Genomic DNA, 23,704 nt, shown 5'->3' on the forward strand with positions numbered 1-23,704 from the left:
CACTGGGGAATGGGACGAGGGAAAGCCCTCTCATAGTGTGCTGGAAGAAGGCAGGGGAGATGTGACAATTACCACCAACAGTTTAAACAAACAAATTAATTCAGGGCAATCTTCCGCTCGACGAGCTTGACAACTTGTCAATACACAAGTTCAACAGGTTGGACGCTCCCTCCTGCTTCCTGAGCCGCGGAGGAAGGAACTCTCCCCAATGGGCGCCGTACCTCGTGGAGATGCCACCCCGCCCAGGCCTCCGTCCGGGCAAAGCCCACTCGGCACCCAGTCCTGAGGCCCCATCCCTCCCTCCCAGCCAAGACCCCTGCCACGTCCCGGCCTGGGGCGCCCTCGCCAGGCCACCTCCGGGCACGAGCTTGGATTGCACTCTAAGCCCAAGAAGCATCCTGACGACCTAGTTCTTGCTGCGCGCCTTTAAGAGCCTCTGGGAGCTGGGTGTCCGAGGCACCCACTGGCGTCACTCTGCCCCTCCAGCCCCTTTCTTTAGAACTAAGAGAAGGCCCTGAAAAAGCTCAGATCGCCACAACGGCCGTCCTGATTTTGTCATCTTGGTGAGTCTACAAACAAGGGGTGGACATTCCGCGTGTTCGTGTCTCTGCCCTTCCTCCTTCAACCCGTCTCCGAGTCCCCAAGATATCCTCTCCAGGAGACTATCCAGACAGCAAGACCCTGCGGGAGGCTAACAGGCTTAAGTCTGGCCACAAAAGGGCTGCAAGGAGAGGTGAGAAGAGGAATCAGGATGGGAGGCTAAGAATGTCACACGTGTGTCCCCAGCAGAGTGGGGGCCCCAGGAACGCTGGCTTCGTGGGGATGGTTGTGAGGCGCAAGTGTCCCACGTGGGCATGGGTCTTGCCCTGGGGAGTTCAGTGGGGTGGGGGTGGGGCTCATGCAGGGAGATGACTAAAGCCGGAGGCCAATTCCCAGCACCTGGAAAGAAATGCTCAGGAGATGATTTATATGCATAGGAGTGCCATTATTTTCTGTACACATAATTTACTTACTACTCAACCAACATAAGGATAAAAAGATGTACTAAGAATAGATTACCATCTTTGTTCATGTTGACTTCCAAACACTTCTTCAGCCGACACGCCCTGCACTGGTTTCTGTGTGTCTTGTCCACCGGGCAGCCTCCCTGGAACAGAGCGCAGGCGGTCAGCGGCCCCCAGGACCTTTAGGCTGGGGACGCGAAGCCGGCGCCGGGTCGGGGAAAAGGCGTGGAGGCGGGTACGGACCCCGCAACAGACCCCGGAGCTGCAAGCCTGGGTCCGCGAAACGCGAGGGCCTTGGGCACCAGCAAGGCCAGGAAGAGAAAGGGCTGGGATTCCCGGGGCTACTTCAAAAGGACCAGCCCCTGACCCTATGCAAGCGGACAAGAAGGAAAGTCCTTCTCAAATCAGGTGAAGGGTCAGAGCTCCTGGTTTGCCCAGACTACGCTGCGTGGGGAGGAGCTCCCGAGGGGAACTTCCGCCAGGCGCAGAGGGGTTGGAGCGGGGCGAGACTTTTCAGGACCGAAGACAGCGACCTGCCCTGGAGGAGGAGGCCTTAGAGCTCTGCAAGGAGCAGGCTTGCCTGCCAGGACCCCTGCCACGTCCCCCTCCCACCAACTATTCTTTCCACTTTCAGGTCTTGATTCTACCTCTTTCTGTCACTTTCTGGGTGAGCCCATTTATCCGTCAGATAAATATTTCCCGTTATTCTCCACTCTCCTGTTTTCTCTCTTGCCTTTGTACTCAAAGCCATGCTTCTGACCAGCATGTTGAGAGTCGTCTTAAAGACTAGCTTTAGCCCAGATTCATAGAAACACAGCCATTCCTGGAAGGTGAGGCAGAAGCCAGAGTGGTTAGGAGGGCAAGGCTTACAGATGTGAGAGTGGGAAGGGAAGAGCCCAAGGCCTGGACAAATTCTAGAAATGCCCACCATGTAAATATGACCAGGAAGATAATGTGATGGACTGTCTGACAAAATGATAACATAGACTGAGAATATTAGCAAGATAACAGAAAAAAAAAAGAGGTAATTGTGCCTTAGAAATACTTATCTGAGATGCATGAGAAAATAAATATTTTATCCAATGCAATTTTCTGGAAAAATATTGGCCATTAAAAGAGGAAAACAGAGAAAATTTCTAATGGCATTCACTCGATGTTAGGTGTTATTACTGAGAGAACATATACATAGATTCATAAAGAGTCATGTCTACATGTGTATTTTATACACAGTAAATACATAAGAAGTTTGGTGCTCTGTTTATACTACTTGCTACTTTTACATTTACAGTGGGAAGAAAGAGAATAAAATAAATGTATTTTTATTTTGTTTCATAATCTCAAAATTCATATACTCTGAATTTGGAGTAAGCATATCTTCTGAAATATCCCTTAGGAAAAAATTATACACTCAAACACACAGTTTTATGAGATCACATCCTCTGATTTAAAATACGTTGATTTATTTAAAATAAAGCTAGAGCAGAAGTTCATAATAATTTCTAAACATCCTCATTACTGTTAATAATAAATTAGAATGCTGTTTACCTAAGCTTAGAATAAAAGAGAGAAAGGAAATAAATTTTTTTCCTAATTGAATTCTTCAGGTCATCTTTGCTGGCCAGTGTAATAGCTCAATGTAAAGAGGTTTAAATAACTTATTATTAAATGCAATCATATGCCTATCCTCAAATGTTATCCTCCTAGTGTTCTGATAAACATACTAATGCATAATAGAAGTCTTCATTAGTTCTTAAGAGTGTCTTCAAATCAGATCAAATGTATATAAATATCTGGAGCCTGAGAGACAGATGTGCACCTCAGCTAAGTCCATTTATTCTCTGTGTAAGAAGAGGACCACCATGCCTGAGGAGTCTATCAACACTCCTTTACAAGCACTTGGACTGACATCAATATGTTTGAATTGATAGCCAACCCCTTTGAAAATATCAAGCATAACATCTGAGGTTTTGATTCCCCAATTCTGTGCATTGCATAAAAGTAAAAGATAACTTAAGTAGAGGCCTGCTCAAGTCTGATGACCCACAGTAATCCCATATTCTTGTGGAGCTACTGGGATACAGTCCTGTGTGTATATAATGTGATGTGTCCATATGGTGAAGCGAGAAACTGATACAGAGCTATGGACCCAATTAAACAGGTAACAGGGCTGGAGAGTTCAAAATAACTTATCCAAATGCAGCATCTTCTTGTTCTTGTTTTTGTTGATAATCCAAATCTATCAGAAATTGGTATGAGCAGACATAGGTTCAGAAAAAGATAAACAATTCACTAGCACCAGACAATATATGTGTTTGTATATATGTGTATCATATATATTAATTAGCGAAAACGTTTTAACATTTTGGTTACCAAAGGATGTTTTCTGATTACTGCGCTCTCCAGGATCTTCTTGGAAGTGGAGATGGTCACTCTGTATTTAGGGTCTGTGTGCCTGGCTAAGGAGAAGGCCAAGTGTGGGACCAAAAGGCTGATCTCCTAGGTTGAAATAAACCTACTACTGAACTGGAAACTGAGTCAGGGGGAGGGGTCTGCTCACTCTTTCTGGAAGCTTTGGCTCACACTCAACCCATGCCCCTACTCCTCTGTCTCTTTGAAACAGTTCTGCCTGCTCAAGATCAAAACAGAATCAACCAGGCACCTCTTCGAAGCAGAGAAAGTGAAGATATGGGGGCCATGGAGAGGCTCCCAGTTTCCTTCCTTGGGCACCTTCTCTTCTTGCTCACTCTGCCCTTTTCTGACAAGGCCCAACTAAAGTCACATGGGTGCTGAAGCCTCACTGCCCACTACCAAGCAGCCCTGCTTCTCTGAAGTTGAAGGCACAGCCCCTCATACAGCACATCCTCTCTGTTCCAACTGGCCAACACTCACTCACTTCGCTGACTGAAATGCCCTGTGCCTTTCACTTCTGCACGGACAGACCCGGGTCAGAGCACTGAGCTTAGGTGCTGCTAGGAATGGGACTGGGGTGGCAGTGACATAAAATAGCCCTTTTACCTGCCTGCGCTTGTGGTTTAGATCCTAAAGTTCCTTAGATCCCCTGGGCTGGCTTTATAGTCACTGGGTGTGGGCCTTACTCAGTGTCAAAATCTGTCAGAGGATTAAAAAAAAAGGGGGGGGATTGATAGGGGGTGTAAGGAGACGCTGGGACTTCAGCTTTCCTCCTTCAAACTCAGCTCTCTTCCCTTGCCTCTTTCCGCCTTTCCCAAGCAAAAGGGCCACTGAGAGTTGAGGCAGGAAGGAGGGGAGAGGAAAGGAGAGGTCAGGGCCTGGTCTCTCCTCAGCAGCTTGGAAACTCAGAGGAGGCCTTGGCACAAACAAAGGAAGGGGAGGCGGCAGAGGGGAGCCGGGCAGCGTAGCCCTGCTAAGGTACCTGGTTTCCAGATTTGCAGACATACGTCCTATTCCTTCGGATACTTCGTTTGAAAAACCCCGAGCAGCCGTCGCAGGCGTAGACCCCATAGTGTTTCCCCGAGCTGCGGTCGCCACACACTTTACAGGGGATATCTAAAATACGGCCTGAAATCGCAGGAAAGACAGGGAAGGGGGGATGGGGTGAGAGAGAGAGGAGGGCGGAGAAGAAGGAGGAAAGGGGAGAGGGAGAGAGAGATGCTAAGCAATCTGACCTCTGAAGGGATTAGCACCGAAGCTGCGGTAAAAGCAAATAATGAAGTGATTTTATAGCCAAACTTTTTTTCCTTGAGCAAGTGTCAGTTTCCTACAATGAGCATTATTCATGCACCGCTACATGTATTTGGGTCTCCTCTAATCGCCGAAACCCATTTTGGAATAAAAGATTACAGCAGGCCGGGGCGGCAGCACGGCCGCCGCTGCCTTTCTGCTCCGCGGAAAGTTTGGCCGCCTCCCTCTCCTGCTCTTGCATTTAACAGAGAAAGTTGTTAGTGAGCGCGCGAGGAGACAAACTTGAAATGTAAAAGGGAAAAGAAGAAAAACAAACACGGCTGGAACCAGGGATGGCAGCTGGAAGGCAATCGAGTTTTCTCTGAGCTGCCGGGCGGTTGTTATTATTAGGATTATTATTGTAATGCTAATACTAGGATTATTAATGATAATAAGGGTAGTGGTAATTGCCCAACTTTCACTTTACCTATTTAAAATAATGCTTGATGGATCGCTTTTGAGAAATAATTTCTTTTAGGAAAAAATTTTTTTCCTCCCCAAAGTAACCAGCACCGAGGTAGGCAAGTAGGAGGAGAGTGTTGTAAGTATGTCGATTCCCTGGCAGGTTAGGGTGGGACGGCACCCCTCCACCCCGACTCCCCAACGTCTTCCCCCTTAAAGCCCTCCCTTCTCACACTAGATCCTGCGGGGGTCCCTTGCTTTCTGTTTTTCCACTGCTGTCTGAGGCTGATTTTTTCAAGGATCTGACTGGTTTCCCTAAACTGCCCCCACCCCCAGTGGCCTCGACAGTCGCCTGACTTAAGAGAAATCGCCTTGGAATCCCCTCTAGCCTGGGATGGCCGAGGACCCTATAGGAATGTTAGGGAGAGGGTAAAATTCGAAAAGTTATAAGGGAGGGAACTATTTTTCTATAAGGTTCAAGGGTCCAACAAGCCTGAAGTGGCTCATAAGAACTTTGAAATCCTTCGTGCAAAAAAAGGGAGTATTAAATAAAGAGTTAACTTAATTAATACTTTGATGATGATGATGATGATATTTAACAATACTAGTTAATAATTAACTTCTTTACACTTAATGTTCCCTTTGCTACCGGCCCGAAGGCCTCCAGTCTGGGCCCCGGCGGCCTCCGGCTTGGCCTCTGTGAAGCTGGCACCTGGTTCCTGGAGCGCTCAGGTTAGGGACCACGATTAGGCTGGGGTGATGGGAGGCAAGGGGGAGGACGACTGGGCCAGGGGAGTAGGGGAGGCGAGGGCGCCGCGCAGGAAGGGCCCGAGGCCTCAGGGTGGAAACTCGCCGGTGGATTCCGAGGCATCCGGCGGGCGCGCACCCCCGACCGCGGCCGTCGAGGAGCTACAGGGGGTGGGGGCGGGGAGAACGCGGGCGGCAGGGTTGGGGAGGGGGGTTTGGTAACCACCGGGCTCGGCCCGGGCAATTACAACCCCGCCGTAGCACCTGCCTATAGAGCCACCAGTGACCCGTCAAAAAAAGTAGCATGGGAATTCGGATGGCGACAAAGGGCGGCGGGGGAGGCGCGCGGCGCGGCGACCACCGCCTCGGCGACCCCTCTCCCGCAGGGTGGGAGGAGAGGTTGTGCTGGGGGAAGGAGGGGGTTGTAGAGAGCCAGGGGAGGCCACATCGGGTTTTGTCCCTCACCCCCTCGGACCTGTCACTGCGCCCAAGGGAACTCAACGGCCGCGCAGCAGCCGCCCTCACTCTGAAAAGCAGTAAACTTGGTTTCCATATTTTGCAACCATTCTCCTCTGCATAACGCTCTGGCTGAGCTGGGGTCGGTGTTTGGGGTCCAGCCATCCTGTCGTCCCAGCTGTCCTCCTCTTCCCGGTGGCAGTTTTGATGATGCCAAGATGAGCTAGCGGGAGGAGCAGTGGTGGGGGTTCTCTTTCCCGTCCCCCCATCCAGACGGGAGGCCAGGGACATGCATCTCTGGAGAACCCCGACGGGGTGGAGGGAGGACCAGTTAGGGGCGGGCGACGCTACTTGGGCTCCAGGGGCGGGGCTCCTAGACCATCGGCCCCCCCGGGGCCGCCAGGGAGGCAGGTCGGCTCTACCCCTGCCCAGACCTCCAGGCCGAGGCTCCCGGGGCAGATTAGAGACAGGCGTACCCACCTGGGGCGGGGCACACAGGGGAGGACGAGAAAATTCCGGGGCAGAGCGGGTGTGCGCCTCAGACTCCGCCACCCAGCCACGTTAAGGTGACTTGGGTCACGAGACAAGCTGGTTGACCCCGTTGCAAAGCTCCCCTCATTTAGCAAGTCGAGCGAGCTCCGACGTGAGGCAGGCGGGAGTTTCCTGAGGCTGGAAAACCGTTCTTAACTTCCCTCGCCAGGGGGTCCCCTCGGGGCTTTTTGTGTGTCATAATTGCCTAAAGATATATGGCAGCTTCGATTACTGTAATTACCATCAGAGGCTGTTGAAAGAAGTTAGTCTGGGCTGCAGGGGTGACTGGCCGGGGTCTTGTTACCACCCAGGCGGGTCTCCCGGGTGACATCGCTCTGCTCTCCAGCTGTGCGAATCCGAGCAAGGCGGGAGTTGCAGACCTCGCGGCCGGGCTCGGCCCTGACCTCGCCCGCTGCGCGCCGACCCCATCGCTGCTCGGGGCTCGAGGGCCGCAGGCCTGGGCCCCGCTGCCGCCACCGGTCTGGAGAAGGCCTGGATGGCGCGGCGCCGCGCCGCGGGCGGGGTCTGCTGTTCTGCGGGCCTGAGAAACCCCTGCGGAGGCGTCCGGACCTGCGTCGGGCTCGAGGCTTAGGAGGCCCAGCTCAGGCTCTTGGGAAGCTGGAAAGCTCCAAAGTTTCCCCAGTGTCATTCTGTCTTTTTCCCTAAAAGTCCGAACGGTCCGCCTGCGTCCTAGTCCATCTACAGCATGCGGGCGCGGTCCCCAGCGAACCCAGTTCGCGCCCGCCCCTTCCCTCACCTCCGAGGCCTCACTTTTCAAGGCTCCTCAACCCCGGCGACTGCGCACCCCAAGTGGGCGAGGGGTCTGAGGCTCCTTACTTCCAGGGAAGGAGGCGAGGACCTGTCACAGGGCAAGCAAGGACCGAGGCCTGCCGAGGCCTGCCGTCTTCAGTTTTAGCGGTAGAGGCTCGGAATGCACCAGGAAGGCTTTCCTTCTGCACCTCCCGGGAAGGACACACACACGCCAGAACATGGGCCACAAAAATATGCGAGCTCGCCTCCTTTCCCAGAGATTCGAACAGCGAGGGCCAGGTAGGCCCGAGGCTAACTGGAAACTCCAGTCCTCCGCCAGGGTCGGCTCTGTTTCGGGCGGCAGCTAAGATTCCTCCTCTCCCCCCTCCGCCTTAGTTCCAAACATTTCTCCTTTTTTCTTCTTGTTCACGTTCACTTTAATTTTTAAAATGGCAGCGCCCAAAACCAAAACAAACGGACAAAGTAAAAACACAACCCACTTCTTGGGAGGGCGGGGAGGAATTGCATCCCACTCAAGTGGGACTTCATTATCAGTCCTCAGAAGTATCTCGGACTCTCCTAACTTTCAAAGACTCGGGACAATGAGCGGGAGTGAGGGGAGGGGGTGTTTGAGGAAAGCACAAGCGCCAAAAATGCTATAAGCGAAAACGACAAGGGCGGCGGGAGCACTCCGGGATGTGGGGACTTCAGCAGCGACCACCCCCAGCCTTGGACCCTGGAAACCGCAGCCCCGGGCCACCGGAAGGCGGGAACTGAAACGCCGCATGGAGACCCTGGCATTGCGGCCGTGCCGGCCCAGCGCCGGCTCTGGCCTGCACATTCTCAAGGTCCGCAGGCAAGGTGCACGCAAAAGCCCTCGCACGGACACTCAGCCCTGCACTCCGGCGTCTAGGGGCGGTTAGAGATCAGCCACGACTTGGCGTTCCAAGGGAGAGCCTCCAGCTAAGCAGGGTTAAGGAAGGAGAGGAGCGCGCGGAGGGGAACAGGCCGCACTCTCCTGCCTCTGCCGAGCTCCCGCTCGAAAACTCCTTGGGATTAGGGATTTGGTCCTCTCTTTGCTAGAGCGGTTCGCCATACTTTAAATTCCCCAGTTATGACCTACGCGGATTTAGGATTAAGGAAAATGTGACTTTTAAATTGTTTCTGCTTCCCAATTTGCAGGATTATTTGAAATAGCTAGAAAAGGGGTGCAAAGCATTCCATTCAAAATCCGCTTTGCGCAAAGTTGCTTTTGCGCTTTGGAGCTCGGAGTTTTGAGCGAGCGTGTTATTGTGCTGCAGCCTGGGGCTGCGGCCTAGTTCCCGCCCCCGCCGCCTCCTCCCCCTCTTCCCCGCACCTGGCGGCTAAGTGGAGGCAACTCGAGGGACTGCTGGGCGGCCTGGGTCGCAACCTTCCCACCATACCAGAGAAAGGGGGAAATCAAGCAATCCAGAGGTAACGAAATTGTTCTTCCCTCACCACGAAAGGCACTGACTCATGGTCTACAAGGAGCTGGGCCAAAGCGCACACACCGCTGGAGTCCCTCTCCCAGGCTCGGAGTCTCGGAGATCGGAGCAGGACCTCCCCGGCCACCCCGCCCGCCCGTCCGTCCCAGCCTGCGCGCCTGAGCCCCGCGGCGGCCCGATAGGTACCCACTTGTTGATCCGGCCGGCTTGCTCATGCTGGCGGTCCCGGGGCGGAGCGGTTGGTGGGCGCTGCCCGAGTCCCGGCCGGCAACGCCCGCTTCGCCGCCGGGCGCCGCCGCTCTCCAGCCGCCCTCCAGCCTGGGAGGCTCCGGGGCCGGACAGGTGGGTGTCGGTTGCGCGCTGCGCTGCTCCCCGGGCGCTCAGAATTCGTTCCACAGTGGAAAATTAAGCATCCTTAAGTTTCTTCCCGCCTCTTGCAAAACCGCAGCTGCTGGGAATGTTGCTTGGTATGGACACAGGCATGTACAGACAAATGGAGAGACGGACAAGCAGATCGAGGGAGAAGGGAGGACAGGCAAGAGAAGGGTATTGAAGAACAGAGATGGAGACACGAAAATGGTCTTTCTACGAAGCAAAAAGGGCAAAATCCCTCTCTTTCCCCATTCCTGTCTCTCAGTCTTCAGTTCCTCCCTCTACATTAGGCAGGCAGAGTGTGGGCAGATCTCTACAGACCGCTGCTCTTTTACGGAAAGAAGGGAAACACAACCGCAGTCTCAGGCAGATGGGCTCCGCGCTGCCCAAATCCGAGCGCGGAGTGGGAAAAACTAGATTGCTGGGAAGTCTTCCGAGGGAACAGGAGGCCAGCTCCCGGTTTCCGGGGAGAGCCGAGCACGCAGCGGCAAAGGGTTCCCGAAGTTCATTACCCCGTGACTTTGTGCCTGTCGCTGCGGACTGGGTCCCCTGTAATATCTCCAGAAGCGCTCTGACAGGCAGCCACGGGGAGGGGAATAGGGCGTCCCTGGCCCACTTAGCTTTTCCCCCAACTCCTGGCGGGGTCTGACGTCAGCCATGTGCGGGGAGGGGATGGAAAGAGGGAGGGGGTTAAATGCTAATGATATTAATGAACCTCCAAGCGGCTCCCAAAGAAAATGCAGGCGCTCTCGGAGCTGAGGAGTTAGAGTGTGAATATGGGAGTGTGGCTCTGTGCGTGCGAGATGGTGAGGACGGTGCAGCTCTCGTAATAAAAGTGAATTATTATATTTCATGGCAAGGGGGAAGGGGAGGGGAGCTGGAGCTTTCTCAGAACGCTTTCCCCCTTCTCTCCAGAGCGCCAGACAGATTCGTGGAAGAACTGGGTGGCTGTGTGTTTGTGTGTGATTGTGCGCGCCGGATATGGCCATGTGAGTTGGTTCATTCTTGGTCTCGTGCCCCTTCTGTTGGGTAAAACTTGGATCTGGTCCAAGGTGAGTAATTATTCATTTTGCAACTATCTACGGAACGTTATAGGCGAGGACACTGTGTGCGTATTTGGGGCCTGGATGGGGTTTGCCGGAGGCTCCGCGTTCCTGTGGCCTTCGCGCTGTCCACTTGGGAACCAGCCGCCAGGAGGGTGCCGCCGGCTTGCCGAAGTAAAGCCCATCCGGAGCAGGGCGAAGCTATTTCGCCTCCATTATTTCTGCACTGGAGCGGCTGGAGGGTAGAGCTTTCCCTCCCGCTGCCCGTCCCCAGCGGGCTTCGCTTGCCCCCCACTCCCCCAATTCAGGGTCCAGGGATTCTGGAGAGCTCCCTCCCCCCGCCTTAGCCCCCTACTCCTCCTGCCCGCCTTTCCCGCGATTCCTGTGCTCTCTCCTGCCCTGGATCCTGTACCGCGCTGGGAGAGCGCACGCCTAGAGAGCGGTGATCCCCGATCTCTAAGAGATTAACTCTTACTAAAGCTCTCCCAGCAGCTTGAACTTGTCGAACAAGAGCTTGCCAGCCTCACCTCCTGGCGTGGGCTTGGCCAAAGGTCAAGGGTCACACCTCCTGCTCTCCCGCCCTCCGCTCAAGCTCTGGGGGAGGTGAACAGATACTAGCGTGCCGCAATTCTATCCGCCCGCTCCCGGTCCCACTTTCTCCAGACTCGGTGTCAACCCGGGCTTTCGATCAGAGTTATGTGTGTGCAAGTGAGTGCTTGCGTCCCCCGGACCCTCGGAGGGCGCCGCAGTTCCTCGGCCCCGGAGGTTCAGCGGGGCAGGCTGTGCGCTCCTGCTGGTGGCCGCAGCACGTGACCGCAACTTTCCGCAGCGGCCTGGGCTGGGCCTGGAGCCCCCGCCCGCGCACGCCACGCACCGGAGCCCGCGTCCTTGCTAGTGCCGCGCAGCGACCAGGACTCGGGCCTGGGGACACTCGGAAAGAGCAAGAAAGGGGACAACTACCTCCCAAGTTATCCCTCCTCGGTTTTTCGAAGTGGGACGAGATCAGGGAAATGTGGAACAAAGCCACAAACCTGAGGGGTTTTTTTAGGAGACAGGACAATAAGTCAACATTGTTGACAACCAAGTTGGGCAGACTTGTGCTCAGCTAGCCCTGCCCAAGACGTGGTGCAAACTCGAACTCCGCGCCTAGAAAAGTATATGATTTCCCGGCGGCGTTTGAGAAACACAGTTACTGTGCCATTTTGGAGCCTGGGGCTCCGGCTTCCGTCAGAGAGACACTTGCCACCACCCCCACCGCTACCACCATCACCACCGCCACGTGGACGCAAAGGGGGGCGCTTGGTTCAGGCCGAAGAACTTTAGAGTCCAAATAATTTATCTTGGTCAAAGATGAAGGCCGGTGTGGAAGACTAGGCCCGGGTCTGTCTCCAGGGGAAAAGCTTAGGAGTCTGTGGCTAGGAGACCTGGAAGCCGCTGTGCAGGTGCCAGGGCTTGGAGGTAGGAGGACTATGGTTCTAGAGGGTCCAAACCACCGGTTTCCCTACTCCAGACACTCTCGCCCTACTGACTCAGTTGTAGGCACCAAAACTTGTGGAAAATACTCCCGAGGTTTACCAAGTTGTCTCAAAGTCAAAATGGGAATATCCCTTCTTACTCCCGCCACCACTCTTGAATCAAGCAGGGTGGCAAGAAGAATTCCACTGAATAGAAACACACACACACACACACACACACCATCCAGCCCTGGCAAAAGACACAACATGCGCATACACACCCACAGCATGTTCTGCCCGCCTGGCTGTAATTATGCGCGCGCTTTGCATAACTCACAATGCAGTTCTGAAATCATCGTGATGACTTTCTGGCATGATTGGTTCGGTGGCAACGGCAGCTACAAGATCCAGGGTAGGCGGGAGGGGCTAGGGCCCAGCTGCCCACCAGGTCCAGGAGGAGCCTGGCACCAGTGTCCACTGGCTTCTACTCACTGGAAGCTGCTGCAGGACACAGGGACCTCGGATCTAAGGTGTAAGAAACTTGGGACTCTTGTGGTTGCAGCTCAGAGAAGAAAGACTCTGCAAGGTAGGGACTGTTACTTTTCATCTTCCTATCCATAGGCTCGAGCACGCTGCCTGATTCATAGTAGGTGCTGCATAAACATTGGGCAAATGAATGAAGGTGAATGTCGCCTGCAGATTTCCCAAGTAGTCACTGGAGGTACAGCAAGGCTAATCACTGGAAGCCAGGAGGTGGGGCTTCAGGCTCTGTCCCAACTAGCTGTGTAAATTTGGGCAAGTGACTAGACCTCTGTGGGCTCCAGATCATTATCTGTAAAATGATTAAGTCCTGTTCAACCTTAACTTTCAAAGATTTTTCCTGTGAGTCCACAAAGAGAAGTGATTGATAAGGGGCAAATGCCATGTATCTCAGAAATACCGTTTAACAGAGACAAGATATTAAGTTCAAGGATGAGTTTATAAACTTGGCTTGGAAAGGGTGTGACCACACCCCAGAGGTTCTCAAGCCTTTCTGACCAGGTCCAAACATAGCCTCTAGCATCATCTTTATCCTCTTGTGAGTATGGAGTTCTCAACCAAAACCAAAGCAAAAAACACAGGGAAGACATCTTTTATCACAGGATGTTTACATTTTGGTCAAGGAGATAAGAAATAAGACATTCAGAAGGATGATGGAATCTAGGGGTCTCTCTGTCCATCCAGCAATCCACCCCATTCATCAAACACTGAGCACCCACTATGTGCCAGAGATTAATGACATGACCCCTTTCTCAAGGAGTCTACAGGGAGAGCAGACTCATAAAAGGTCATAAGTGCTTTGGACTGGACTAAAACACAGGACATTCTGGAAAAATATACAAGGGACCCTAAACCGGTGTGGAGTTGGGAAGGCTGTCAATGCCCTTGGAAAACTGGTTATATGTTAGGGGAATCTACTGCCTCTGAAAACTGTCTTCTAGTGTAGCTCACTCTCCTGCTAATCCTCTTTCTCATCCATTTAAAAAGGGAAGTAGAAAAACAGAAATAGACTCACAGACATAGAAAACAAACTTATGGTTGCTAAAGGGGAAAGGAAGGGGAGGGATAAATTAGGAATTTGGGATTAATAGATACACACTACTATATATAAAATAGATAATCAACAAGGACCTACTGTATAGCACAGAGAACTATATTCAATATCTTGCAATAACCTATAACGGAAAAGAATCTGAAAAAGATTATACATATATAGCTGAATCACTTTGCTGTACACCTGAAACATTGTAAATCAACTATACTTAAATTTAAAAAATGTTTTAGAACAACAAAAAAAGGGGGGAAGTAGAGTCCTGTGAATTAGATTGCACGAGAGAGGCAGGGGTGCAGGACACCTCTCTAGCATCAGATTATTTGGGTCTGACCTCTAGATCTCCATTCACTTAGCTTCCCTAAAAAACAGTGCCATTTTCTCCATTAACTGCCCTCTCCAATATTCTAAATTAAAACAGTAAAGGAGAAAGGAAAAGCTTTCCCATCAGCAAGCAGAGCTAAAGTTGGTGTGGAACAGAGACTCCCCTCCCCAACCAGTGATCAACCCCCTCTCAGAGGCTATCCTATGTCTAGAGATTCATTCCTTTAAAATTCCCCTCACCTCAAGGACAAACAGGGTTGAGAAATACCCAGACCCAGAAAATGTTTGGCAAAACCTACCAGTTAAGGTTGCCTGAGGTTTGATGTTCAGTTTCCAAAAGACCCTGACACAAGTTTTATTTGTTTGTTTACATGAAGGAGAAAGTTGATTTTCATTTGCTTCCAGGTCATAAATCAACCTATACTTGCTTGTTGCTTCCCTAGTGGATGGGGAGTGAGAGAGAAGGTGGGTCATAGAGCAGAGTGTCCAGCTCAAAGTAGGTGCTCAGTGAGGGCTCACTAAGTGAATGCAAGAAGCAGTCTCACCAGGCTTGCTCCTGAGTCTGCTGTGGATCTTTCTACAAGTGGTTTGGCTCCTATCTAACTCTTCTCATAAAGAAACATTGAGAACAATCCAGAAAAGAGGCCCAGATGCTCTAGAACTGAACTGGTGCTGAGTTGTGGGGTTTTTCCTTGACATTTTCTAGAACTCTGTTAGCTAAGAGTTGTCTGTTACTCCTTACTAACAGCTCCCCTGCCTCTCTCATACAATCTAGTATTGGTGCTAACAGCAGCAACAATAAGAAAATGCCATGTGTGACGGGCTCCTTTTTTTTTTTTTTTCTTAACAAATAACAAACTGTGTCTCTGCATTTATTCACACACTCTCTTAGGGCCATATGAGCAGAAGAAATTCAGGTCTAGGGGCAGGTTGGGGATTAGAAGCTTAGGGAGTCTCACTACACTTTTATATTCATCTTGCCCCAGGAACAATCAAATAGAAACATCTTTCTCCCATCTTTTACTTTATTTCCTACATACAATATTTTAATTGTTTATATCCTGCCTTGTTGCAGGAAGAATTTATTATGGCTCTCATGTCAAATTGCTTTAAGTTAAGACCTGGGCTCCCTCCCTATAAGATGACTCACCTGAAATGTATTTAAAACAGAAACAACCAGAGACGTTACCAGGAACAAAGAAACAAGAAAACGGTGTCTCCCAGAAAGATAGGTAAGCAGAGACAAAGCTCCCTGTTTCTTATTTCCTAATGGCAAGAGTAAAAAGTTTAGAGGAGACATAAGGGATACTCAGCTCTCCAACTAGACAGGGAGCTCCGTGAAGCAGACTGATTCATCTTGGGTTGCCAGCCCCTAGCACTCTGGCACATAGCAGTGCTTGATAAATGTGGAATGTATGAGTGACCCTGCCTGGTGGTACTCACAAGGAAAGCTGAGGCTTGAGGTGGAGGACTTGCCTTTGCTCTGCCCCAGCAATGGGGAGGATAGGGAGTAGGCACAGGTCCTCTAGGTCCCCAAGCCTTGGGAAGAGGTCAGTTTTGGCTTTCTAAAACAAAAGAATGACTAGAGAAACAAGAAAGCAGACTACATCCAGGGAAGGATTGGCCACGAAGCCTCCTTCAACCTCTTAATTTCCTGTGAACTGCACAGTCCAACTTGGCTCCCATTTAGCCCAGAATTATAGAGCACACAAACCAGAAAGGACCTTAGAGATCAGTACTCATCTAATTTCATCATTTTACAGATGAGGAAACTGAGACCCTTAGAGTCTAGTACAAAGCTTGTACTAGGTCACTCATCTAGAGACAAAGGCCAACCCCAGAACCCAGATCTCTTCATGCTGAGTCTAATGCTCTGTTTTTTTTTTTTATAAATTTATTTATTTTTGGCTGTGTTGGGTCTTCGTTTCTGTGCGAGGGCTTTCTCTAGTTGCGGCAAGTGGGGGCCACTCTTCATCGCGGTGCGCGGGCCTCTCACTATCGCGGCCTCTCTTGTTGCGGAGCACAGGCTCCAGACGCGCAGGCTCCAGACGCGCAGGCTCAGTAGTTGTGGCTCACGGGCCCAGTTGCTCCGCGGCATGTGGGATCTTCCCAGACCAGGGCTCGAACTCGTGTCCCCTGCATTGGCAGGCAGATTCTCAACAACTGCACCACCAGGGAAGCCCCTAATGCTCTTTTAAATATTAATTCCACTGCATTGAGCTACCTCCCATTTCCCAGAAGGGCTTCTAGAAGCTCCAATTAAGGCAATTTCATTCACAAGTGAAGTAATCAGAATTAAGAAAAGTGTTTTGTGCATCTTGAAGCAATAGTTCAGTATTTCTGGAACTTCAGACTCTTCCACTTCACAGATTTTTCTTCACATTCTCCCTCTGCAAGTACTTAAAATTTGCTGTGTCCAAATGGATAGAAAATGTGTGAGGTCTCTTTCTGTTTTGTAGAGGGGATGATGTAGGCTACAGGAGGAACCACTTAGAGACACTAATTGTAGATGCTGAGAAAAAGGTCAATAATTAGATTGAACAATTAATCACAGAATTTGATCAGTGTGGATTGCCAATCTGGGCCTTTCAGATTTTAAAAACATCTCTCTATTCCCTCCATGGCAGGTTTAGAACCTGCTTTATCCAGATTACTGTTTCAACACTAGTAGAAACAATTGTTATGTAAAACGGGATAGCCCGGTTTAAATGTGGCTAACGTATTTGAGAATAAACTACAATTCTATTCTTTATTCAGTCAATAAGTATATCAGGACCACATATTCGATCTCTGCCAATGCAGTGAAAAGCATCATACATTCTAGTATGCTTTGTTTCTAAATGATCTAGTTCACACAGTACTCTGTTGTCCGCCTATTCTAGTAAGTAATTTCAGAATTCACATCACTTACAAAGATGCCAAGTGGCTATTTAGGGAAGTCTGATTCAAAAAAAAAAAAAAAAACCTCCAAAACAAAACAAACCTCCCCCTCTCTTCTCCCTCCCCCAAACCCCACGTGTTTTGTGCAAGACGGAGTCAACCAGTGGGATTCACAGGAGGTCCCCAAGTCAAATGCTGCAGCTGCGTTTTAAAAAAGGGTTGGATAAACTACAGCCGTTAATAACATCTGTATCTATGCAAGCTAAGATGATGATAGGGGTAATCAGATCTCATGCTTCAGGGCATAAGATGATTGCCTGCTGGGAGAAGGAGGATTTAGGCTTTCAGGTATAGCAGCGCACAGCTCAGGAGGTAGGTTGTAGACATTTCTCCAAGTCTCTAAAATTTCAGGTGTAACTGACATGACTTTGGAATAGATGAAACATTTGAAATCTAGTGTTTCTTTCAGATCAGGACATTGAATAATTAGATATTTGAAACGCCCACACGTACCACATATAGCATATATGTATCTCTCTATAGATAAGATACAAATATTTAGATGCCTTTTTTGAAGGCTGATGTTTTGACTTTAGTGCAAAGCAGATGCTTAATAAATGCTAAACAACAATGAAAACAGTGGAGGTAACTTAACTTTAGTCCATGCATTTATGATTAGCTAAAATAATGTATAATTACCCAAGCACTCATAATAGCACATATTTGGATCCCTAAATATATGTTTTCCAGTTGCATTAGCTAAATAATGATTGGAGTTGCATGTTTGGAGTGTACAAGGAATGTATTCATTTTAATGTCCTGATCACTAAAGTAATTTTTAAAACTTAATATTTGTCTGGAAGTGAGAAAGGAATTGCACAAAATAATCTTAACTTCTCTTTCTTTAATATTTTCAAACCCTAGGAGGGTGTGCACTTTAGGACAGTTGTACAATTTAATCACTTTTGAAAACACTGCAAGTGTTGAGTAGGGTCAAAGAGCTCTATTTATTTAGACATGTAAACCCATGCTGCAGGACATACAGAATCAGACAGTGGTCCACATTTCGAGACATGTAGAATCTTTTGAAGGAGCTGATTTCTAACTAGAGTCTTTTTGGCATGAAATACATTCTTACTACCGGCTTTGTCACTATCACTAAACCATTCACTTCTGTTCCACACGGAGGGACTGTTCTGAAGGATACGGTTGTTAAATGCAATTTTAAAAATGATGCACATAAACAGTTTAAAAGCGGGGTGTGTGGAAATCCTGCAGCTGTTTGGCTGCAGACAGGCATGGGAAATCAGTCAGAAGCCCAAAGCATCATAGTTAATAACCATTATTCTGTTGTCTGGAATGTTTGTTTAAATACTATTGACACTGTGTATGTATTGTCATCTTCTCTAAATTGTAGCTCTTAACCACCGAAATCTTGTTAAAGACCACCTAGGGTTTCCTCTGTATGATGCTGAAGTGTGTATTCACCTGATGGATAAACAAAAAACAGATTTTTTTGTTTTAACTTTTCTCTCATGTGCAACTAGCAGGAAATTTTCTGGACTAAAGAAAGAGACTGAGTGAGTACAGTAGAAATAGAAGCTGTGGAGTCCCAACCTTTGTATTTCTCCTCTAGTGACAGAAAATGAACAAACCCATCAACTGATTAATACAATTCAGTTCTGCTTAAAATTCACAGATCTGTTTGGTATGAGACTGTATTTTAAAAGACATACTTGCCATTAAGTGTGAAGAAATCAGTAACTATTCTTTTCATCAACAGCATGTTGGGATTTTTTTCCCCCATTTAGATTTTGCTTATTTAAGTGAGGTCATTTGGGGGAAGAGCGGCTCTGGCGGGTGGGGAAAAAAAAAATCTAACAGCCCGACTCCCAAGTTGAGAGCTACAGATCACGGGCCATTCAGTACAAAGCGTTTTATATCTTGACTTATGAGGGGACAATAGCCGGTCTTACAAAGACCCCACCTGTGATTTAGCACGGTTGACATCTTTGTTAAGGAGGAGCCGGAGGGCAGAAGAGAAACAAACACGTGCACCATCCGGAACTTGTTACCAAGACCCACCTTCAAGAATGTTTCACGTCGTCCCTGAGGTTTGCTAGGTTTTTTCCTTACAGTTTTTTAAAAAAGAGGTGAGAGGAGAGAGAGGAAATGAACGTTGTCCACGCTAATTGACCCAAAGCGCTGGACTTAACGGCTTGCAAGCGACAAGCTGTTCCATTTTACAGACGGATAAATGGAGATCAGGTCTACGAAGCGTCTGGCTCAGCAGGTGCCGGGGATCGGGGATCCCCGAGGGGCTTCGGGCCGCCGGGCTAGGGGCGCGGAGGGCGGCGCGGCCGCGGGTGGGACGCCGAGTGTCGGCCCCAACCTTCAGGCCGGTGGCTTTTTGCTTCCTTCCCGAAGGTCGCTTCTGACAAATCTATCTATTTGGGGCAAATTGTCAGTGAGAAACTTCCGCTCGAACTGCCGTGGACAAAACCGGCTGTTTGAAAAGGGTAAATCCCGCGGCCCGGCGAGGCCGAACAATGGGCCGCTGGTGCTGCTGCGGCGGGGGCGGCCGGGCGGGCCGCACAAAGGGCGGATTAATTGGGGCCGCGGCTGAGCGATTCGCGCTAGCTCCACTCAGCCCGCACCGCGGGGCGCCCCATTGACTGGGTCCCGAGCCCCACTTTTCACAAACTCCAAACAAAAGTCAATTTCTTTTTTATAAGGCGGCGGAGGGGGCTACGGCCAAGATTCTCCTCTTGCTCCTTTGCCTCCTTGCTGCAGAGGGTGGGGTTGTAGTGGGGGGAGACTGGAAGGAGAGGGGCGTGGGGGAGCCCGGGAGTGGGAGGGGACGCGGGTGTGGCTGCCGCAACCCTGTCCCCACATCCGCTGCCACCTCCTGGCTGCACCCACCTTCCAGGCAGGCCCTTAGATCCCTGTCCGAGGCCTAGTAGCTTCAGAAAAACGTGGACGGGGTGATGGCAAGGACCGGGGTGACGCTTGGGGGCACCAGGTTGGGGGAAGTACTGGCAGGTGATTTAGGAGGAAGGGAAAGAGACGTACCCTTGGTATTCTAAGACCTTGGGAGGTGTCACCGTTCATCAGATATTTACTGAACAACTACTATGGTCCTGATAGGAGGGAGACTAAAACGAGTTTGCCCTCAATTTACACACAGTTTGGGAAGGCTGACTCCTAAATCAATAAGCAGGTGGGGGAGAAGGGGTGCCAGGATGGGGGCCCCAAAGGAAGGCGTCACCATCCCTCTGTAAAGTTATGAGGTGGACTTGCCCATGTAACATATGGGACAAGATATCTAATTACTTTGCAGATACATGGTAGTGTTAGAAATGACAGTAATTTTAAAAAACCAAATTGTAGGATTAATATTGTCACTGGTCTGAAAAGCACATATGGAGGGACCAGGAGTTCATCTCTTGTTTCTCTCCTTTCAAAATAGGAGAATGAGTACAGAAGTCTCTTTGACACTGTTGTAAGCTGGGTTGGCAGTGGTTGCATACAAGACAACCCAGTCCGCGTGGTTAGTGCAAAGGCCACATTCTTCTTAGAGGACCGGCTTCCCAAGTGAATCAACAGGGAGGAGGGACTGCGTGCTGTTGTAAGGGAAGCCATTTGTTGGGTGGAGGGCTGGCATGTGCTAAAAGAGGATATCCCAATGTTTTTACTTCATGGAGGATGCTTCTGCTCTTGGACCTGTAGGCACTTGTGTGCTCTGAGGCTGGCTAACTGAAGTCTTCAATAGCTAGGCTTTAGTATAGAGACCCTCCAAAGGCATCAGGTCAGGGTATTGGCGCAGTGAGAGGGGAGGCACAGTGAGAGAGGAGCTCTGATGGCAGGTACCGAATCTGTGGCAGGCTCAGTAAGAGGGGTGAGGAAAGCCTTCGAGGATAGGCTGAAACATGGCTGGAGACAGAAAGACCTAGACATTGACAACAGAACACAATAGCAGCAGACAGACCTGCTGGCAGAATCCAACCTGGGCTCCTTTTCAACCCGTTTAAAACTGTAGATTTAAAATTATCTTCTCTGGGCCAGACTGTGAGCCCTTCTAGATTTCTCTTGAATGAAAGTCAAAGGCAAATATTTATCTAAAGATGTCACAACTTTGAATTTCAATAATAACTTATCTGCTGATCTCTGGTGGAAATCTAGAACAGCTGTTACTCCATTGTGTATTTTGAATTTCCAGAAGATAAATTTGGGAATCAACATTTTTTTCCCCATCAATTCTCAGTATGTTTTCCTTTAGTTTATTGATGCCTTTGCTAATTCAAATCAAATAAATGACAGGACCTTTTGCTTATTATTATGAAAGTTCTTAAAACCTACCAAAAAATATAGCATTTGACCTTTATTGGCAAGTATGACTATGCTGAGTGTGTGCATGTCAGCAAAAGTTGAGTGAGGGTGTAAAGACTGAGATGTCGCATTATTAGGAAGAAAAAAGAAAACAGAAGTATGAGTCAGAGTGATAAAACTTCGACATTGAAGGAATCATTTAACAGCAATGTGTAGGTTTAGACAGAATTGATGACAGATCTACTGTCTGTTAATAGAAAGCTTATGACCACAGCTTCTAAGAGCACCCAGCACGATTGCTTATCATTTCTATTTTACAGATGAAGGTCTTCTGAGAGGGGAACACTAGGTAATTTTGATAAGGTCAACCCCTGAAAGGGGTAACGTACTGGCATCAGGCCTTTCCATCACTCACTCTGGTTAGCTTTCAAGGCCTTAAATTACTCTCTTGAATTTTTCTGGAGTCACTTGATGAGAACATCATTAGAGGAAAGAAGCTCCTGGAGATCTGATTATAATTAAACTCTGTTTTTTTCTCCTACACTTGCTAGCTGAGCAAACACTGCTGGAAAGGGAGGATGGTGATCTTGGTACCCCCAGGCTTAGGTTGCCAGAAAAGTACAGAAATCTGACTTCTGATAATGGCAGAGCAGGTGCAAGTACAGCTCCAGATCTAGAATATGGTATTCATAAGCCAAAAAGAAGGAGCACTTGATCCAGGGATGGACTAGATTTAAATCAATAAGAGAATGAAGCCAAAATCTTAGAAATAACATATCTAACATTTGAGTGTGATTGTATCATACATATAAAATACTGTATGAATACATCTGTATGATTTAAAGAATAAAATAAAATGACTGCTTTATCCCAGCAGCTACAGTAAAAAAAATAGAATCTCAGTAGTGTCCGCAAGGAGACTCCTTTGCGCCCTCTTGGATTTCATCTCTCCTCCCTACCAACACACCAGAAATAATCACCACCCTGAATTGTGTTTTACTCATTTGCTTGCTTCGTAATTTTACTACTTACGTATGTATCCCTAAATAATATAGCGTATATATATTATATAATAATATATAGGGTTTCCCTCGTGGCGCAGTGGTTAAGAATCCACCTGCCAATGCAGGGGACATGGGTTCGAGCCCTGGTCTGGGAAGATCCCACATGCTGTGGAGCAACTAAGCCCATGTGCCACAACTACTGAGCCTGTGCTCTAGAGCCCGTGAGCCACAACTACTGAGCCCACGTGCCACAATTACTGAAGCCCGTGCACCTAGAGCCCTTGCTCCGCAACAAGAGAATCCACTGCAATGAGAAGCCTGCGCACTGCAACAAAGAGTAGCCCCCACTCGCCTCAACTAGACAAAGCCCGCGTGCAGCAACGAAGACCCAACGCAGCCTAAAATAAATAAAATAAATTAAAAAAATATATATATATAACATAGTTGTCATTGATTTTTCTCCCACCACTGTGTTTAATGTTGGTATTAATTGTGGTACACTCACACAATGTGGTTTCTTCATTCTCATTGTTGTATAGTAATCCACTGTGTGAGCATGCTACAAGTGACTGCTCCTCACTACTAGGAGTGGACATTTGGGTTCTTCCCTTCCCTTTCTCTCTCTCTGTCTCTCAGACTATCTCTTGTGCATGCCTCCTGTACACATATGCTAGAATTTCCCTATTGCAAGGTTGTAATGGTGTTCTCCTAAATCATTTTCCAAAACTTTTATAGTTTCGCCTTTCCACATCTAAGTCTTTAATCCAACTGGAATGAGTTTTTGTGTATGGGGTAAGGCAGGGATCCAATTTAGTTTTTTTTTTTTTTCCCACAGTTGTTTAATAAATTTTCTTAGTACCATTGATTGAACCTTTTCTCTGTTTATCTCTAGTGCCTACTATATTATAAAAGCAAGTCTCTATATATGCCTTGATTTATTTCCAGGTTCCCTATCATATTCCTTTGGTTCCTTTGTCTAGCCCTTTGCCAGCATCCCATTGTCTTACTTACTATAGCTTATATGCTAAGTCTTGATAACTGGGAGGGCAAGTCTTCTTACCTTGTACTTTTTCTTAGGAATACTTGGCTATATTTGGCCCTTTGTCCTTCCATTTTAATTTCAGAATTAGTTTGTCAAGTTCCACAAAAACATATTTCCGGGATTTTCATCAGAATTGGATTTAATCAATATGGGGAGAATTGACATCTTCATGTGTTGAAGCTTCCTACTAACAACTTGGTATTTATTTAAGTCTTCTTTAATGTTTTTTTCAGTAAGATATATTTTTTCTGTGTAAATGAGGTGCACGACTTTAGTTAGATTTATACCTAGATTTATTATATTTTTGCTATATAATGGCATTCTTTTACAATATTTTCTTATTGATAGTTTTGCTGTATGAAAGTTATGCTGTATACTGATTCAAAACCTCTCTTATTAATTCTAATAATTTACCTATAGTTTCCTTTGAGTTTTCTATGTGGCCAATAATATTGTGTGTAAATATGAGAGTTTTTTTATCTTTCTTTTTTAATCCCTAAACCTTTAACTTATTTTCTGATTTTGTCACACTTATACAGGTTAGGACTTTGAATACAATATTGAATAGCAGTGGTAATGGCAGTAACTTTGCATTTTCTCTGATGCTAAA

The 23,704-nt window shown here is 48.5% G+C and overlaps 1 protein-coding gene across 3 annotated transcripts in view; it reads right to left on the minus strand.

Annotated features, from left to right (window-relative positions):
- NR2E1 (nuclear receptor subfamily 2 group E member 1) overlaps positions 1-23,704 on the minus strand; it is a 109,703-nt gene that overhangs the window by 10,913 nt on the left and 75,086 nt on the right. For 2 of the 3 annotated variants that reach the window (XM_036870933.1, XM_036870930.1), the window contains exons 2-3: positions 4,396-4,541; positions 1,060-1,147 (exon numbers count right to left, since the gene is read on the minus strand). In XM_036870933.1, the coding sequence (XP_036726828.1) occupies positions 1,060-1,072 (13 nt within the window). In that variant the 5' untranslated portion in view covers positions 1,073-1,147; positions 4,396-4,541. Of the gene's footprint in view, positions 1-1,059; positions 1,356-4,395; positions 4,542-23,704 lie in introns of those variants that run through there. The other variant, XM_036870931.1, reaches the window with a different exon arrangement.

The sequence above is a fragment of the Balaenoptera musculus genome, chromosome 12, assembly GCF_009873245.2.
Source record: "Balaenoptera musculus isolate JJ_BM4_2016_0621 chromosome 12, mBalMus1.pri.v3, whole genome shotgun sequence".
In the NCBI taxonomy this organism is placed as follows: Eukaryota; Metazoa; Chordata; class Mammalia; order Artiodactyla; family Balaenopteridae; genus Balaenoptera; species Balaenoptera musculus.